The 19,857-nt window shown below is 43.8% G+C and overlaps 2 protein-coding genes across 2 annotated transcripts in view; one reads left to right on the top strand and one right to left on the bottom strand.

Annotated features, from left to right (window-relative positions):
* Positions 1–7,869, bottom strand: part of ACAD10 (acyl-CoA dehydrogenase family member 10) — a 38,184-nt gene extending 30,315 nt beyond the window's left edge. Inside the window, exons 1-2 of the mRNA XM_046025978.1 lie at positions 7,844–7,869; positions 2,725–2,924 (exon numbers count right to left, since the gene is read on the bottom strand). Coding sequence (XP_045881934.1) covers positions 2,725–2,911 — 187 coding nt within the window. The 5' untranslated portion in view covers positions 2,912–2,924; positions 7,844–7,869. The remainder of the gene's footprint in view (positions 1–2,724; positions 2,925–7,843) is intronic.
* An 84-nt stretch (positions 7,870–7,953) lies between these two features.
* LOC123954205 (BRCA1 associated protein) overlaps positions 7,954–19,857 on the top strand; it is a 29,426-nt gene continuing 17,522 nt past the window's right edge. The window contains exons 1-5 of the mRNA XM_046025162.1: positions 7,954–8,204; positions 9,937–10,098; positions 10,784–10,982; positions 12,269–12,458; positions 18,339–18,452. Coding sequence (XP_045881118.1) covers positions 8,123–8,204; positions 9,937–10,098; positions 10,784–10,982; positions 12,269–12,458; positions 18,339–18,452 — 747 coding nt within the window. The 5' untranslated portion in view covers positions 7,954–8,122. The remainder of the gene's footprint in view (positions 8,205–9,936; positions 10,099–10,783; positions 10,983–12,268; positions 12,459–18,338; positions 18,453–19,857) is intronic.

Raw genomic sequence — 19,857 nt, forward strand, 5'->3', positions numbered from 1 at the left:
ATATGTACAAGGCTGTGCAGAATTACTTATAATAAAAAGAATCAGAGGGTGCCTGGGTGGCTCAGCTGGTTAAGCATCTGCCTTCGGCTCAGGTCATGATGCTGGAGTCTCTCAGGATCAAGTCTTGGGATCAAGTCCCAAGTCTTCCTCTGCCCCTCCCCACACTTGTTTTCTCTCTCTCTCTTTCCTCTCTCAAATAAAGAAATAAAATATATTTTTTAAAGATTTTTAAAAAAATTTATTTGACAGACAGACATCACAAGTAGGCAGAGAGGCAGGCAGAGAGAGAGAAGGAAGCAGGCTCCCTGCTAAGCAGAGTCCAATGCGGGGCTCGATCCCAGGATCCTGAGATCATGACCTGAGCCAAAGGCAGAGGCTTACCCTCTGAGCCACCCAGGCACCCCAAGAAATAAAATCTTAAGAAAAAAAAAAAAAAAGAGAACCAGAAATTAAATGTATATGAATAAATGGCTTGTTAAATCAACTATGGTACATCCATATAACGACTACCACACAGATGTATAAACTGAAGCAAGGATTTGCAAACTTGCAATTTGAAGCAAGGATGGCCTGGGAACCAACTCTGTCTCCCATCTGTTTTTTTTTTTTTTTTTTTAAGATTTTTATTTATTTATTTGAGAGAGAGAGATCACAAGTAGACAGAGAGGCTGGCAGAGAGAGAGAGAGGGAAGCAGGCTCCCCGCCGAGCAGAGAGCCCGACGCGGGACTCGATCCCAGGACCCTGAGATCATGACCTGAGCCGAAGGCAGGGGCTTAACCCACTGAGCCACCCAGGTGCCCCTCCCATCTGTTTTTGTAAGTAAGGTTTATTAGAACACAACCACACCCATTCATTTACTGCTGTCACTGTTTTCTTGCCACAACAGCAAAACAGAACAGTTGTGGTATGGCTTGCAAAGCCTATTTAGCCCTTTATAGAAAAACTTTGCTAACCAGAACACACCTTGGTAGAGGTTACGCTGACATGCTAGCCGGGGACATTCTACCCAGGGAGGAGGTCAGAGAAGGTTTCCCAGAAGCGAAGTCTTAAAATCAATACTAACAATCACCACGAGATGTAGTGAGTGCACAAGACTCCAGGCACTGAGCCAGTTAACATACTGCTCAACTTACCATCAAAAGTACCAGTAGGATCTGAACAGGTAGACAGGACGGGGAAGGGCAGCTGCCAGCAGAGGGGAGAGAACTTGCAAAGGCACAAGAATGTAAATGTGTTTGGCAGGTTTAAAGAATATCAAGTCAGTCCATGGCAGCTGAACCGTGGGCCATGCTGCAACACAAGGACGGGAGGGCTAATTTGCAAGAGGCCTTCGGATACCAAGTGAAAGCTTCTGGACTTCATCTAAGGGACAAAGCACAGGCACTCAAGGATTTGAAGCAAGGAAGGGAGGGGATAAGATCTGTATTTCAGGAAGGTAATTCTGGGGGCTGTGTGGAAGGTGGCAGAAAACCCAGAGTGCTGGCGGGGGGCGGGCAGAGACTGACAGCTTAGGAGGCTCATGTGATGGTGCGGTGGGGGAAGATAGAGAGCTAACCCTGGGCCGAGGCAGACGGAGTGGAGAGAAGCGAATAGGTTCTGCAGATACTCTGGAGAAAGTTGAGAAAACTTTCAGTTTTGTCCAGTGACCTTTGTCAAAAGGAGATTCGGCTGCCGGTCAAGGATGCAGGTTTGTGGCGCAGAGAGTAGGATGGCTGCTGGGGAGGTGGGAACTGCCCTGCCGTAAATGCCAGTGGAATATGAGCAGAAGAATAGAGAGGCTGAGGGCCCAGCAGCAGCTGGAGGTTAAAAAACTGCTGAGTCCACTTGCTTATTAGCTAGGTCATGTGAGAAGGGAAACCTCGCTGAAATGAAGCCAGGAGGCCAGAAGGGGGAGCTCTCATGCCCTTCCCAGTTCCGTCAGTTAACAGAACCCAATAGAATCTCCAAAGGGACAGGATCATCACTTCCTGGCCTCAGCAGGAGAAAGATGTGTGCTTAACTCACTACCCCAGCACCTCAGCTGATGAGAAATCATCGTTGCCCTGAACTCCTGCCTTTCTCCAGTGGACTTTTGTTCAAAACAAGCCCTCCCAGTTTCCTCCTCTTTCTCCACAAAATAATGTTCCTCTCCTTTGTGGGACTAGCCTGTGGTGTTGGCCATAGCTTGTTTGTCCCAAACTGCAATTCTCTTGCTATTCCCAAACAAACTCATTTTTTTTAAAGATTTTATTTGACAGAGACAGAGATCACAAGTAGGCAGAGAGGCAGGCAGAAAGAGAGGAGGAAGCAGGCTCCCTGCTGAGCAGAGAGCCCGATGTGGGGCTCGATCCCAGGACCCTGGGATGATGACCTGAGCTGAAGGCAGAGGCTTTCACCCATTGAGCCACCCAGGCACCCCCAAACTCATTTTTGCTGGTAAAACTGCTTCATATTTAAGGTCAATAGGAAATATTTACTCAGGGGCATGTAAAACCTGTACTTGGGTTTGCTTAGCATGGAAAACTGCCCAACCAGCCACCATAGTAGGTCAGTTCTTAGGCCTTTTTTCCTTCCTGCTGGCTGGAATGAGAACGTGATGGCAGGAGGTGAAGCAGCGAAGACAGGCCATGAGGTAACATGGAAATGAAGAGCTGCCCAAACGTTCCTCTCAGCCTCCCCTTACACATTTCATTCCCCCTGCGCCGACCCTAGTTTCCAAAAGTGAAACAGAATGAAGAGCTCACCTGCAGCCACTCTCCCTGGAGAAGGAATGAGAACTCCACTCATGTCAAAAATCACCGCTCTGTAGGTGCCGCCTCCAGAATGTGCCCATCGCCTGGCTCGCTGGAGCCTCCCCTGGCTGTGTTTCAGGAAGGTTGCCCTCCGAGCCCACTGGAGATGTGAGGACTGGAAGAGCTGCCTTATGTACATGTTGAGGCCAAGGCTGCATGAGAAGAAGACACAGGGCACAGCTTGCCTTCTCTACCTCCAATCCAGACCTCCATCTGGGCACTTAGGCGTGCCAACTGGACATCTCCACTGATCTCCCGCAAACACTTCAAACGACACTGGAATTACCCTCCTGGACTACTCTGTTTTCTAGGCTCCTTAGCCCAGTAAAAGGTTCCACCATTCAGCTAGCTGCTCAAGCCAGAAAACTGGGATTCACCCCTGATTTCTCTCAGTCTCCCGCTTGGTCACCTCAATTCCATGCGCTCTGTGCTGTTGTCTTCCTTCTGAAAATTGCCATCTACCTCTCTCCACTTACTACCCACAGATGGTCTTGTCCACAGATCATTGCAACAAGCCTCTTAATGGGTTCCCTTGCCTCTTCTCAAACTCTTCGTTTTTCTCCACTCTTCAAGCAGAGCTGAGTGCACCTTCAAAATCGCAAATTTGGCCACATCTTATTCCCATTTAGAACTTTCTTTTTTAAAAAAAAATTTTTTTTTAAGATTTTTATTTATTTATTTGACAGACCGAGATCACAAGTAGGCAGAGAGGCAGGCAGAGAGAGAGGAGGAAGTACGCTCTCCGCTGAGCAGAGAGCCCGATGTGGGGCTCAATCCCAGGGCACTGGGATCATGACCTGAGCCTAACGCAGAGGCTTTAACCCACGGAGCCACCCAGGCGCCCCCCACTTGAGAACTTTCAATGTCTCCCCACTGCCCTCAAGATAAACTCTCATTTCCTTAACCTGCCCCAAAATTTAAAATCAAGATTTAAAATCTGGCCCCTTCCTCGGCAGCAACTCTCCCTCTTTTTTCACTTTAATCTAGATGATGTGGACATGCAAATCTACACGCAGCTTCTTCAAACACATGATGTTCTCCTCCAGCTACCATGGCTTTTCCTGTGCTGTTTCTTTACCCTGGACTGCTCCCTTCTACCTGTTACCGGGCTAATTCTGAAGTGTCCTTTAGGTTGTAGTTTACCTGTCACTTCCTTCATGAAACCTCCTCTGGCTACCAGAATAGATGAGAAGCCTTTCCTGTATACTCCCAGAATGCCCACTACTGACCACCTCCTAGTACTGACGATGCTCCCAATCACACCAGCAGGCTCCTAACGGTTCCCCATTTGTCTCTTTTCTAAACACACTTTCAAAAGGTTAAAAAAAAAAAAACTATAGGGGCGCCTGGGTGGCTCAGTGGATTAAGCCGCTGCCTTCGGCTCAGGTCATGATCTCAGGGTCCTGGGATCGAGCCCCGCATCGGGCTCTCTGCTCCGCCAGGAGCCTGCTTCCTCCTCTCTCTCTCTCTGCCTGCCTCTCTGCCTACTTGTGATCTCTCTCTCTGTCAAATAAATAAATAAAATCTTTAAAAAAAAAACTATACACACACAACACACACATATGTATATACACACATATCTATATATGGGGACAGAGATAAACCAAAAGTGGCAGGATGTTTAGTCAATCTAGGTGAAGGGTTAGATGAAGAGTATATAAGAGATCATTCATTGTACTGTTCTTTCAACTCTTCTCTGTCTGAAATAAAAAGCTGGGGTAAAAACAAAATGATGAAAGCAAATTCTATTTGCAGTCAGTTCCACATGAAAATCTTTGCACCTTCTGTGTCATTTCTATAGCTTCAAAGCTTACTAAAAATCAGGTTTGATTTTCTGATTTTCTGATTTACTGATACAAAACAGTATGGGAAGACAGCCTGTAAGTGTACAGGAGTCACTTCAGTGCGGCCATCAGGATTCAATAAACCATAGAAGACTCTAAGGAAAGGGTCCTCAAGCAGTAAATCTTCAAGATGATACTATGTTTTTCATGTAATTGAAAATTTGCAGAATGGGGGGGGTAGGTTTTGAAATGAAAAACTCAAAGGTGGATTTGCATTTTCAGTTTTACTTATGTTCCCACGCCAAGGCCAGAGTTTATGATGAAAGGAGTTTATTTATAGGCTCATAAAAGCGTCAAAAACTTTGTGTCAGGGCTTAATGGCGACGAAAGTCGTCTCTGGGGCCCGAAGGGCTGACTCGCATCTCCACGGAGGGTGCTAATGGATGAGTGGGCAATGCTCCCATGACCAGCTTGCTTACTCCTTTCAACCAGAGATGACGGTTCTGTTCTAGCCACTTCCCAACACTCTCTTCAGAGTGGCCAAAACCCTGATCTCTCCCACCTCCATGCTTTGGTGCCTGCGCACTGACCATGACGGCCTTCCCCGCTTCATCTGCACGTACATTTCCACTCATTTTTATATCACAGCCTCAGCTTTATCTTTATCTCCTCTGCAGAGGCTTTTAAAAATTGATTATTTTTTTAAAGATTTTATTTGTTTGACACAGAGAGAGATCACAAGTAGGCAGAAAGGCAGGCAGAGAGAGAGGGGAAGCAGGCTCCCCGCTGAGCAGAGAGCCAATACAGGGCTCGATCCCAGGACCCTGAGACCATGATCTGAGCCGAAGGCAGAGGCATAACCCACTGAGCCACCCAGGTGCCCCTAAAATTTATTATTTTTTTAAGCAGGCTCCACACCAAACGTGGGGCTCGAACTCAAGAGTCTCATGTTCGGCTGACTGAGCCAGCCAGGCAACCTGAGGATTTTTCTTTTCCAGGCAGCCTCTAGTACTACTTTTTCTTCTCCCCTTAAACTCCTATTGTTTCTTCTCCATACCTTCACTAGAACATTTACTCCATGACACAGTAACTCTTTGCACGCTCATCTGCTCTTATCGTTGTAAGCTCCTTAAACCAAGGCTCATCTTGTCTTTTTCATCTTTGTATATATATATCATTTTTGTATATACCCATCCCCCTGGGGCCAGCACTGTATCTAGACACACAGCAGGTGTTCAGTATAAATGAGCTGGAAGGATGAGTTACACTGGATGAATCAGAAAATAGGGAAGGCAGCGGGACAGGTTTAGTTGTTGATCACCAAAAAGAACGGTAACAAGCCAACTTGCCCGTCACTAGTCAGCTATTCTCTGGAACTAGTGTCTTCCTTCTGTACCATAGAGAATATTGGTCTTCTGACTTTCAGAATGAGATGAGTATGATAATGTAGCCTTGCTACTTAATTTATGCTTTTGTAAATATGCACACTGTATGTTGTCGCATATTAAGAGGATCGTTCAGTAAAGAGGTTGAATGTGGCTCTGGAATCAGACTGCCTGGGTTTGAATTCTAGCTTTGCCACTTACTGTGAGATCCTGAGCAAGTTTCCCTGAGACTCAGGTTCCTCCTCCCTCTGTAAATGGGAATAATTATATACCAATCTCAAAGTTGTTACTATTACATGAGATAAAGTATGTAAAGCACGCAAGTTAGTAGCTGGCATACTATTAAGTGTTAGTACGACTGGGGCTCCCGGTGGCTTAGTTGGTTTAGCATTCGACTCTTGATTTCAGCTCAGGTCATGAGCTCAAGGTTGTGAAATCAAGCCCTGCATGGGGCTCTGCTGCTGGTCATGGAGACTGCCTAAGATTCTGTCTCTCTGTAAGAGACTCTTAATCTCACAAAACAAACTGAGGGTTGGGGGGTGGGAGCGGGGGGGTTATGGACATTGGGGAAGGTATGTGCTACGGTGAGTGCTGTGAAGTGTGTAAACCTGGCAATTCACTGACCTGTACCCCTGGGGCTAATAATACATTATGTGTTAATAAAAAATTAAAAATTAAAAAAAACACATTAAAAAAACACACTAAAAAAATTCTCTTGCTCTCCCTCTTCTCCCCACTCCCTTCCCTAAAAAAAAAAGTTATACTACTACTGTAGTATACTATAAAAGGTTCATGAGGTCTCACATGTTATATGCACATACTATGTGAATATGGCATATGAATTTTCACAGCCATTCTCAACAAGGTGTGATTTTTAGTCCCAAGGGGTCAATTGGCAATGTCAGGGCCCATTTTTGGTTGTCACCATTTGGGGGGTGCTACTGGTATCTAGTGGGCCAGACCAGGAATGCCATTAAATATCCTATAAAGTACAGGACACACACCCCAAAGAATTATTGGGACCCAAAATGTTAATAGTGCAAAGATTGAGAAACCCTGATCTAAACAGTGTGTATTGATTGAAACATATTCCGTAAGATGCAGTCACACACATAGCATGGGTTACTGTTATATGCTTGGAATAGCATCCTGTCATATGTGCGACGTTTACATATTGATTGTGGCTTCCAGTATCTATATGCTAAAGGCAATCTGACATACTGGAAAGAAAGCTGAATCTAAGGAAAAGGGGTATATGTAGAGCCACAGGCTCTATTTTATGCTCATGACTGTATATTATCCAATTTTATGTCAAAACCTAGCTCAAGGTCATACAGATGATCAAGGTCGACTCCATTTGAGCAGGAACTGTGTGTTTATCACGAAAATATCCCCACCACCCCAGCAGTGCGTAGGTTCTCAGTAAACATTTGTGTTATGGGGCGGGGAGCAGGACCCAGATCTAACTCCCAACACCGTGCGATTTATCAGCCCACCGCCCTATCTCGGTAGAGTCAGAAATTCCGCAATGGAGTCCCTGTTCCTCAAGGGCTTTCAGGGAGGCGGGTACCCCTCTCTGCACGTCTCTGAGCTTTGGTGTACCTATGTGTAAAATGTGCCTAACGCAAAGCAACTCCTCCAGCGTTACAGCGAGGAGTCCGACACAACAAAGGGGCAAGAGCTCGCCACAGGTCACGGTTCCTCCGACAATTCGGAGACCTCGCGGACCCGGGGACCCCTCAGCATCGGAAGGCAGCCTGAGGGTAAGACCTCTCAAAGACGTAAACTCCAGCCTGGGCGCAAACCGACGAATCGGCCTAACCCGGAACCCAGCTCCTGAACCTTCCTAACCCTCCTTCCCGCAGACCTCCTCAAGACCCGGTGAGGGGAACGCAGACTCACCTCCGCGCCGTTACGCCAGTCACGTGGCGGCCACCCTAGCCAATCGGAGCGGGCGCTGCTCCGCGCACGCGTAACCTCGCGGGTCGGCGACGGCGGCCGGGAGGCGGAAGTGAGGGTTGTTGTGGCTCGGAGGGTAACGCGGGGAGCTGCTGCTACTGAGGCAGTGGCGGCGGCGCTGAGGCGGTGGCAGCGCTGCCGACCCTGGGCCGCTCGGCCTCTCAGCTCGCCTCCCAGCGTCGCCTGAGCCCGCCGGGGCCCGTGCCGGCCAGCGCCTGCCCTATGAGTGTGTCACTGGTTGTCATCCGACTGGAGCTTGCGGAACACTCGCCCGTCCCCGCCGGCTTCGGCTTCAGCGCCGCCGGTGAGTCCCGCGGCCTCGCAGCCTTCCGTCTAGCCCCGCTCCTGGGCCCGAGAGGCTCGCCCTTCCAAAGTACTGGCCCGGGGAAAGGCGGCGGCGAGGGCCTTTGTGTCAGGAAGAAGCCGGGAGGTAGTTGAGATCCGTCTCATTCCATCCATCCTAAATAGGCCTCTCGGATGTCATCTCTGGGAAGCCCTCCCGGTCCCTCCCTCCTGGTGCCTTCCCACGGGCACTCTGTTTATACCTGGCGCGACGCCCTCTCCACCCAGGGTTGGAGTCAAGTTGTGTAAGTCGGTCTCCTCCAGGCTTTGTGAAGGCAGCAACTGGATCCCAGAGATGGTGACGGTTCGTGGTTTAATTAAATCGCTACTCTTTGGGAGAATTTCTATTTAGGCGCCCTGCAACTACAGTAGTGACTGTAGCTAAAGTCTGTACACTTACTGTGTCGCAGCACTGGACTGAACACTTTGTGTGCACTGTCGTCTTTCATTATCTTCACACCAGCCCTGTTAGGTACAGATTGAGAATCCGAAGCCCAGTGATCAAATGACTTGCCCATAATTGTGTGTAAGTGGCGAAACTGGGATTCCTACTCCGAGCTGGGCTTGAGAGCCTGAGCTGTTCATTACCAGCCACACAGCCCCCTTCCTGGGGAATGAAGCTGTGACTGTGTTCCTTGGACCTTCAGCAATTTCCTAACAATAACATTTATTCAAGAAGTAATTACCGGATGCACACTCTCTGCTAGGACTTTCGTTGTTTGCAGAATCACACGTGGTCCCTGCTTTAATGGCACCACCAACTCAAATGAGGTAGACAGATGAATTAAATAATTACAGAATGAATGTGGAATTACATCCGTGAAAAGCTGTGAAGGAAAGAAAAAGTTTGGAAAGCTATCACAAGAGGATCTTTTTGGTTTGTGAGGTAGCCTGGGGCAGGTAGAGAGGGTGGCCTTGGAAACTCCCCTGAGTGTGTGAATTTTGGAGCTGCAGATTAAAAATTGAATATGACTTTAATGGGTTACAAGCACCTTTCAAGTACAAGTGATCCCTAAGTTGTGAAAGTCACCTGAATTGACATTAGGCACGTACACACTTCTACACGGGCCAGTCATTGATTCACTGGTTCAGCAAAACTTCAAAGACCTTCCAGGGTGTGCTAGGCACTGTGGTGTAAGTGCTGGGGATAATACAGTGGTGGGCAAAACAGGCCTGGTTCCTGCTCTCGCAGAACTTATAGTAAGAGTATTTCAATCAAGTCTCCAAATTCCTTTTCCATTTTTATGTGATCACAGATGTTCATGGTATGATTCATGGCCTGAGACTAATCCAGGGTTTTTAAGAAGACAGCTGCTAAAGGTTTTTCACATTTTTATTTATGGACTTAAGACCTTCATTTGGTGCTCAACACAGTTTCACTTTACTAGAGATTACTTAAAATGTTGGTTCAATGTGGACATAATTACTGCTGAACCTTCTTTAAAGCTCTTTTTTTCATTGATTTGCTTTAAAGTGCATTATTTCACTAAAACAACCCCGCATTTCTGAATTTATTGCACTGGGTGTTTATTACTGGGCACTGAGGAGCTCCAGAGGTGAGTGAGAGATGCAAAAGCACCTTATTATCTTGGAGGAGGGCAGCAGAGAGAAAAGGCAAGCTTATCGATGGATACATTGAAAGTGAAGAAGAATGTGTTTTATTATCAGATATTAATCATTCATGTGTTCCTTAGCCGGGGAAATGTCTGATGAGGAGATCAAAAAGAAGACACTAGCTTCAGCTGTAGCCTCTTTAGAAGGGAAGTCACCGGGGGAGAAAGCAGCAATCATACATCAGCATCTTGGCCGTCGAGAAATGACAGATATGATCATTGAGACCATGAAGTCCAATCCAGGTATGCTTTCTAAAACCCCAGACTTGGGTATCATAAGTCCCTGGTTGCCTGTCTTATACATGTTATTCCATGAACCCATGATTTTGACCTCTAGCATACTTATATCTTTCACTAACTGTGTGCCTTACATCAGGTTGTGAGGCCACATTTCAGCATCTCCAAATATTTCTCCTAAATTAATACTAACTAGGTGGGTTGACAGCTTTATTCAGTGAGGAGAGCTTCTTGCTATCTAGGTTAGTGGCAGATCACCACTGAATCCAGATAAACATGTTGTGTCTCTCCCCTCACCCTGTACACACACTGCCAGCTCATTCCAATCCAGAGACTGGCTGTGTACTTCTCTCCAGCGTGGAGGTGAACAGAGCTGGTAGATGTGATTTTCCAAATTAATAGCCCTGGATATCCCATTTAGGAGCACATGATGGAAGACATCTGTTTTTATTATGGTACTGCCAAATGTAAGAGCCATCCTTAAGTTTCTGTGGGTATTAATGAAATTTTTATGGGGCGAAGAGTACTTTCAAGTTTAGATGCTCCTAAAAACTTGGCTGCTCTGTAAATACAGTTCTTAATGCAATACATTACAATTTCTCTGTTGAAGTTTATTTTTCTGACTTAGAATTTTAAGCTAATTAGATATTTCCTATCAGTTTATAATCTGCTAATTTTTGATTTGTGAAAGATGAGCCGAAAGCCACAATGGAAGAAAGGAAGTCTTCAGAAGCATCTCCCACTGTACAGAGAAGTAAAGATCAAAGTATAGAATGCATAAATGCTACTCCCGATTCTCCATCCAAACAGCTTCCAGACCAGATTTCGTTCTTTAGTGGAAACCCATCAGTTGAAATAGTTCATGGTATTATGCATCTATACAAGACAAAGTAAGAAAAACACTTTTCCTCTTGAGTTGGTCTGTTGTTTTTTTGTTTTGTTTTGTTTTGTTTTTGTTTTTGGTCTCAGGACAGTGAAAAATTTCTTGCCTTGCAGAGCGGTGGATGTTTTAAGGTTCAGACAGATAGTACTTTTCGTATATTGTGTGTTAGAGAATTCTTAGATGTTTTACGTTTGGTTAATCTTATAGATTGGGTCAAAGCTTCTTAGAAAAGAAACATGTAGATACACTTGAGAAAATACTTAAGAAAATATTCCCTGAGAAGGTAGGCATGCAAGTTGACTGGAAAATTAAATGGAAGGAAGATTAAAAAGGATAAAAACATTATAAATGATTCATAACATCATTGCAGTCTCATATCCCCTCACATGTTTGCTAAAGAAGCTGTTAAGTCAGTTAATGGACTACATTTTCATTGTCTCTTTTACCCTTTATTGTGGTCCACACAAAACTTAAAAGAAGCCAAAGGAAAAGAAGCGTTTGGCTGGATAATCTATAACCTGGGCCACCAGCCCCTTGGATAATTGATAGCTGATCACTTTAAAGCCTGTCCTCCTAACATATTTGCTAGGTCCCCACTAGGAAACAGTGAATACTCAGGTCACCTTATGGGATCACACCTGTTGAATTAAGTTCGCAGCATTTTAAAAGCAAATTGCATTGTGGGAGGTTTTTTTCTTTTTCCTCTGTTCCAGCTATTCCCACCTGCTACAGTTTCTATAATCTTCAGAGTCACATCTGCATAGTTCTGGATTCTCTTATATTTAGAACACTCCTGTTCTAGACCGCTTGAGAGAAGTACATAGTTAGAGGTGCCCATGAACTTGTAGATTGATCCATTCTCTGGGTGTCTCTCTGCCTTTGTGGGAATTTTCTTTAACTTCCAGAATAGCGATTTTAAAACTTAAGGAAAAAACAGAGTTGTGCTTCTGAGTTATCTAATGAGAGATTATTATTGAAAAGCTAGTGAGGATAAAATACAAACTGCAGATTTATGATCGTAATAAGCCTTTAACTGAAGGTTAAGAATTTCAATAAAGTTTCAGTGGTGGGTGTAATCCAGACCACTGCACAGTTTATGTTAAGCTCTGTTGCGGACATGTTGCATTTACCCAGGTCGTGTGTGTTTTCAGGTATTGTAGCACTCTGTTTAAATCAATCTGTGAAGTATAAGGTTTATTTTTTTCTATTTTGGGCGTAAAAGTTGTCTGATTAGTGTTGTCTGAACTAACCATACCTCATCCATTCAAGACAGTCTAATTATTGTCTTATTAGTAAGATGACCTCCTTAAAAGAAGATGTGAGGCGCAGTGCCATGCTGTGTATTCTCACAGTCCCTGCTACAATGACCAGTCATGACCTTATGAAGTTTGTCGCCCCATTTAATGAAGTCATTGAACAAATGAAAATCATCAGAGACTCTACTCCAAATCAATATATGGTGCTGATAAAGTTTAGTGCTCAGGTAAAAGTTAAGATATTAAAAATCTCTTTGCCACAGAAACTGTGTTTTTGAAACTGTGTGATGCTAGCTGTGTGTGATTTACATTTTGCTTTTAAGATTCTTGATATACCTATCTTCTAAGGTATTGTTATTTTAGAAATCTTCCTAAATTCGGTAGCAGACACTCAACGTTAATTCGTACCCATAATGTTTTTATAAAGCAGATTGGGTATGAAATCTAGGGTTGTGTGTGTTTGGTTATCCAGCAGTAAATATTCCAGTAGAGTAGTAGTCCCCAAACTTTTTGAAATTGACACCATATTATTATCTGCCCTTATAACACTGTTCCCTGCTTCTTTCATTCTCTTTTTAAAAGATACTCTCTGGCACATTTTAGAAAATAAAATCTGTTTTATACTTTTAATTTTGGTGATGAGGGATTTGGGGACATTCCTTGAAGTATTTAAGCTTTAAGAGTTCTGATTGGAAATCACTGCAACAGATGCAGAAACAGTGAAAGGATGGTGATATTTTCAGTTTTGAAAATTACTTGCACGTTATTATAGATATTTTTGATGTAAGAAGATTTTGACATTCGCTTCATTTTACTCTTCACATTAAGCAACATTTTCCGTGTGCCTCAGTTCTAAAGATGTTAGGAAGACAGTCTTTTGGTTTTACGTATTCATTCTTAATAGTATATGTATTTCTGTATGAATATAAGAGTGAAGTAAGCTTTAGCTGTTACCCTGGTTGTTAAAGAGCCATCCTATCTGTAGGTTTTGGTTTGTTGTTGTTGTTGTTGTTTTTTTAAAGATTTTATTTATTTATTTGACAGAGAGAGATCACAAGTAGACAGAGAGGCAGGCAGAGAGAGAGAGAGAGAGGGAAGCAGGCTTCGCCGCTGAGCAGAGAGCCCGATGCGGGACTCGATCCCAGGACCCTGAGATCATGACCTGAGCGGAAGGCAGCGGCTTAACCCACTGAGCCACCCAGGCGCCCTGTTGTTGTTGTTTTAATGACCTGTTTTATTTGTTCATTCATTAGGTTTTGAAATGTACCTTTGTCAAAAGTTACTTCTTTCTTACCTCCTTGGTAAACAGCCTTCCTGAATTTGGCCCAGATAAACAGTTCTTGCTTGCAGATTGGCAAAGAGTCGGTCTGCCTTTGGATCGTTTGCCACTGCCTCTGACGGGTTACCAAGATTTGTGGGTGAAAGGGAGTCCATGACACGAGGACCATTTGTCATCTCCTTCCTCCTTGCAGAAATCCAGAGTTGACAGCAATAGCAGTCATTCATTGGCCACGGGGAGGAAATTAAGAGAAACGAGAGTTGGATTATGTTTATGCCTATTCCACGGGCCACAGAAAGAGAACCCTTAGTGTAGCGCTCTATGTACGAGAGGGTACACAATTGGTATCTTTAACCTTTACAAAATACCCCACTCACATTGAGGTGAGACATTTAAAATAGGTTTGAACTGGGCGCCTGGGTGGCTCAGTGGGTTAAGCCTCTGCCTTCAGCGCAGGTCATGATCCCAGGGTCCTGGGATCAAGCCCCGCATTGGGGGCTCTGCTCAGCAGTGAGTCTGCTTCCTCCTCTCTCTCTGCCTGCCTCTCTCCCTACTTGTGATCTGTCTGTCAAATAAATAAATAAAATCTTAAAAAAAAAAAAATAGGGGCGCCTGGGTGGCTCAGTGGGTTAAAGCCTCTGCCTTCGGCTCAGGTCGTGATCTCAGGGTCCTGGGATCGAGCCCCACATCGGGCTCTCTGCTCCGCAGGGAGCCTGCTTCCTCTTCTCTCTCTGCCTGCCTCTCTGCCTTGTTGTGATTTCTCTCTGTCAAACAAATATTAAAAAAAAAAAAAATAGGTTTGAACTTTCCTGCACACAGACTTACACTTCACAAGTTGACAGTGAGAATGGAAAAGTACTTCAACAGCTGTGTTCACTGACTGTCAAGAGACCTTCCAAGGTCATTGAGGAGCTTTGCAAACAGTGGGCAAGTGGGCAACCTTTTAAATCTGGTAGCACATGTAATAATAAGGATAATGATGATAATTTGCAGTCTTACTGCTTGTGCTATACCACTCTCTGCTAAGTGCTTAATGTGCATTATCTCATGTAGTCCTCACTACACCCCTTTGAAGTAAGTAAGTACTGTTATTATCCTTGTTTTACAAATGAGGAAACTGACTGCGGAGAGGTTAGTGATTTGCCCTCAGTGACTGAGCTGGGATTTGAACCCTCACTTTTAATCCTAGAGCATACTCTTTTTCCACTAGGGGGAATAAAAGTGTGGGGAGGGGGAGATAATCACTTGGCAAGAGATTGTGTAATGCCAATATTTTAGTTATAGCTTCTACTTGACAGTTAAGGACAGTCAGCAAATGACACAGGAAAAGTCATTGAAACAGATCGGGGATAATGAATCATTGAATGTTACATCAAAAACTAATGATGTTTTATAAGTTCGCTAATTGAACTTAAATAAAAAAAAAGATTGGGAAAAATGTTTAAAAGTGTATTAGACTTTTTAAGTAGTCTGAAGTCTGCTAAACCCACAAACTGTAGCAAGGACCACCCTTTGTAGTGTGCAGGTAATGCTGTGGAAATTTTCTATTACTGTTAATGGATTTTTCTGCAGTCTCTTCACCTCTTTTTTTTTTTTTTAATATTTTATTTATTTGACAGAAATCACAACTAGGCAGAGAGGCAGGCAGAGAGAGAGGAGAAGCAGGCTCCCCACGGAGCAGAGGGCCCGATGTGGGGCTCAATCCCAGGACCCTGGGATCATGACCTGAGCCGAAGGCAGAGGCTTTAACCCACTGAGCCACCCAGGCGCCCCTTCACCTCTGTCTTTTGACCAAGTGCATGTTGTACAAGCTCACGGATGTTAGTTTGAGGCTATGAAACATTGTACTAGCTCTTCCCCATGGGGATAGAACCCTTGACCTAGGTGAGTTGTCTTATTTATTGCTAATGCTGAATCTCAGGGTCTGAGCTTATCCTATCAGCGATTTTCTAAGGTCTAAAAATACCCTTCTAGTATAAGACTTTAAGTTAAATTAATACTGGGGCCTAATGAAAAAAATGGGCTCAAATAGGTACCAGCTGTTGAGCACTTATTAGATGCCCGGCCTATTAAGTGCTTTTCATGCATTGGCTCCTTGAGTTCTCTCAACAATGCCGTGAGGTAGGTGTTGTTACTTTCATTTTTATAGTTGAGGAAACAAGCATGGATAAGTCACTTGCCCAAAGCCACACAGCTAATAAGTGTCTGAGTTAAATTTCAGACCCACGCAGCCTGACTCCATAGCCTAGGCAGCTGACTATATCCTTTTTCCTTTCTTTTTTTCACCAGAAAATTTTTATTGAAAGTAATCCTCCACTGTATCTCTTAAAAGCTCTGGAATTTCTGTTGGCCTCAGCTTTATGCTGTAGTGTTCTAATATGATACGCTTACATAGTTGTACTGTGATGCTTAGGAAACTTAGTCTTTGGGTAAGGAATTTATAATTCATCAGGACACAGGAAGGCAGGAGGGGGTTCAGTTTTGTAGTTCTTGGGGACAAAAAGAGAGAACCTCTCAGTAGAGTGTGCAGGCTCACTTTCACTCACATGCTTACGACAGCCCAGCAGACCTCTCTTTTGAGAAGTAAAAACATGGTCTTAACACTGGTCAATCGCTGTGACAGTAAAGGAACACGGATCGTAATGGATTTTTCTTTTTCTGAGTTTATCCTGTGAAGAGGACAATTAGAACAAAAGACTCGGTGGGGGGGGGACCACAACCAAAAACAAAACCAAAAGCAGGGTTTCTTAGAATGTTGGGCTCTGTACAATGCAAGCATTTTAAATAAAAGAGCTGCTGCTTCTGTGTTTTTTGCAGTTAGCTTCAGGCTTTTGTTTCGTGCATTTCAGTGGTGGGTTGAAGTAGGAACCATGCGTATTTTGTTCTCTCCTCTGGTCCTAGCACGTAGCACAGTGCCTGGCAGATGCTGGGTGCCCAGTAAATATTCAGACAAGCTACATTTCCAATACTGAGATTTTAAACAAAGAGATCCATGTGTTCAAAAAATACATTTCTTTGTCACAGATAAACAGCTCCCCCAAGAAAAGAACCATTTATCTGGTAGTGAGTAGATTTTGTCATCTTCTCAGTATCACAGACTTTGTCCCTTCCTCCAAGGAAGTGTGCTCGCTTAGCAAGCATTTGCAGAACTGGAGGTCTGGGAAGGGGTATGCCTGTCCTCCCTGGCACAGATGTAGCCAGCTCCCGGTGGCCTTATTTCTGGGTAGTCACTTCCCTCGGTACGCAAATCCTCTTGCTCACCGTGCTGCTTACTCATCCAAAGCGTTTCAAGAAAAAGACGTTGCTCTTGGAGAATGGGGGAAGCCAATTTAGGTTGCCTCATCTTAATATTAAAGAGATTTATTAACTGCCCTCCTCACATTTTGAAGCTAAAATGCACTGTAGCCAAGACCGGTTGTTTCCTGAAAGGGAGGCTCCCCACCCCCACCCTCCAAAACAAAACAAAACTGTCCAGAATTGATTATCTTCCCTTAGCTGCTTAGCTCATCTGGCCATATTAAGAAAACATAAATAAATCAAGAATCCACACTTGAATTACATCATTGAAGTAAAATTAAAAGCTACAGAAAAGCTCACAAGCTTTTGTTGTAAGGTTCAGAATCCTCTGAGGGTAGACAGCCTGGTGCAGAGGGGAAACTCTTCCTAGAGGTTGACAGTGTGGCATTTCCTTTGGCAGAAAACCCTTCTTCCCCGCAGGCAGCTTGTCTGCATTGGTAGGGCCAAAGCACACGACTTCTTATGTTTGGGTTAATGTCCATGTGGGATTGAAATCTAGACAAACCTTGGCCTCCTGGCTGCCTCTCAGAATTGCTGAGTTTAAAAACTGGAATCATGTCTTTGTTCCTTTCTACTATTCTAGAAGGTTGGGTTTACTTGTGCTCGTATTCGCAGATGCACAGATGCCTTTAGAGCTTTATCTACAGGGGCCTGTTTCCCCTATTTTCCACTCCAAGTATTTTAAAGGCTGGTTCATCTTGGACCTCTTGAGCTTGGCCAAGGGTTTTGCTTTTGATATTATGCACTGGGTTGTTTAAAATCTCCTGATCTGTGATGTATTATTATTATTATTATTTGGTTTATTGAAGAAAAGGAGTTGGCTTTTTACTTCATACCAGTCCCTCCGGTCCTTTGTTCTCTCTACCATAGATCCTGATGTTTTTTAAAAAGAAATCTTTCCTGGGGCGCCTGGGTGGCTCAGTTGTTAAGCGTCTGCCTTTGGCTCAGGTCATGATCCCAGGTTCCTGGGATCGAGCCCCGCATCGGGCTCCCTGCTCGGCAGGAAGCCTGCTTCTCCCTCTCCCACTCCCCCTGCTTGTGTTCTCTCTTTCACTGTGTTTCTGTCAAATAAATAAATTAAATCTTTAAAAAAATAAAATAAAAAGAAATCTTTCCTAACAGTCGTCCATTATGATTGAGTTCTAAGCTTTGCAAAAACAAGTGTTTTCAGCTGCTGAGAAAGTGCTGATTCGAGGGGAAAAATACTGATATCAAGGGAAATGATGGCCATTGCTGGTTGAGTATTAAAGTTGAATTGGCTGTCAGCTTATTGCACTTCAGCAGCTTCTGCTGGTTTAAGCGAGACTGCGGTGGATCAGGAAACATTGTAGAAATGCAGGATATTGACTCGCAGTGTTTGACTCACCTAATGAACCTGCTTCCTTAGATGGTGCTTTTGGTGGTTGCTTTCTCTCCTCTTAAGTATAAATTTTAAACGCTGATGAAGAGAATAATTGAAGCTATGCATCTTGAACAAAAAGCGTATTTTCAGGATATTTTAACTTTTTCCTTTTTCCATTGGTATACCTAGGCTGATGCAGATAGTTTTTATATGGCGTGCAATGGCCGCCAGTTCAACTCAATAGAAGATGATGTCTGCCAGCTGGTGTATGTGGAAAGGGCTGAAGTACTGAAATCTGAAGATGTAAGTGTACATCTTTCTTGTGTTTTTGTGTGAATGCCATAGGTTGAATGTTAGGGTACCAGGGGCCGAGGGAAGTAAGGGATGAGGAATGACTGCACTGAGTACAAGATATCTTTTGGGGGTGAGAAGGATATTCTGGGATTAGTGGTGAGGGTTGCACAACCTTGTGAATATACTAAAACCTGCTGAATTGAACACTTAAACATCCAGATTTTATATTAAATGAATTTTATCTCAATTTTTTAAAAGTATCCCAAAATGTTAAAAAAAATTATCTGTGTTATCAAAATTGAGTGTTCATCTATTCAGATGGCCTGGATCCTAAAAGAAGCATTTTTACTTTAACTATCAACCCTTAGTCCCTGTGCTAATTTTTAATTCTGTTTGGATAACAATCTATAATTGTTCTGGTTTTCCATCTTCCGTGGAACCTTTTCCTACAAAATGTGTTCACTTAAATCATTTTATAAAGTAGTAGGTTCAGCTCTGTTATATTTTTAAGATTTTCTTTCTTTTAAAGTAGACCTAAAAGTGTTTTTGCTTTGAAATTAGCTTAATGGAAATAAGCTCTGGTTTGATTGTTCTATCATTAGATGAGGTAAAATAAAAATTGACAAATGATATAATCAGGCTTCCTTTGTGCCAATTTAGAGATTTTTTTTCTCTAAATGAACATGGCTTCTTGAGAGAGTTCCTGTGAAAAGCTTCTCTTCAGGGACCATAGAGAAATGTGATTTTTCTCAGCATGTCCTTCTGTGCATACCTCCCATCTTCGGTTCAGTGTTTCCTGCTCATGTTCAGCTGGCAGGCTCACGTCAGCCACTGTCTTGGGGGGGGGGAGCAGGGGTTGCCTACAGACCATTATGCCCCCTATTTCACACCCTGCTATAGCTTCCTAAACTTCTTTCATAGCACTTATGACCACTGGTACTTGTGATTATAGCATTATGATTATGACCACTGGTAATTTAAAAAATTTGACTTTTGTCTCTCTGTAACAGATTTTAAGCTCTTTGAGGACAGGCCTGATTTGGTTGGTTGGGACTGAGCGTGTCCGTTTTGCTCACCATTGTGCTACAGCTAGAACAGTGTTTGGCACACATAGCAAGGACTCAATAAGTGTGTATTAAATAAATGAATAAAGCAGTGTTGTTGATACTATTATCACTTTGTAGAAAGTGTTAAGTTTTCCTTTTATTCATGTGTTCTGTTCTAGTTACAGAGCCTTAGAAGTAGGGCCAGGAGTCTGGTAACACTTTAGATTCTCTTTTAAGTTTTTGATGGTAGTCTCCCCTCCAGAGTATCAGCTCCGTGAGGGCAGGGATCTTTGTTGGCTTATTGGCCACCCTGTCCCCAGTGCCTTGCACAGCGCCAGGAAGCTAGGTGCTCAGTCAGTATTTGTTGC

Source organism: Meles meles, chromosome 12 (genome assembly GCF_922984935.1).
Source record: "Meles meles chromosome 12, mMelMel3.1 paternal haplotype, whole genome shotgun sequence".
Lineage (NCBI taxonomy): Eukaryota > Metazoa > Chordata > Mammalia > Carnivora > Mustelidae > Meles > Meles meles.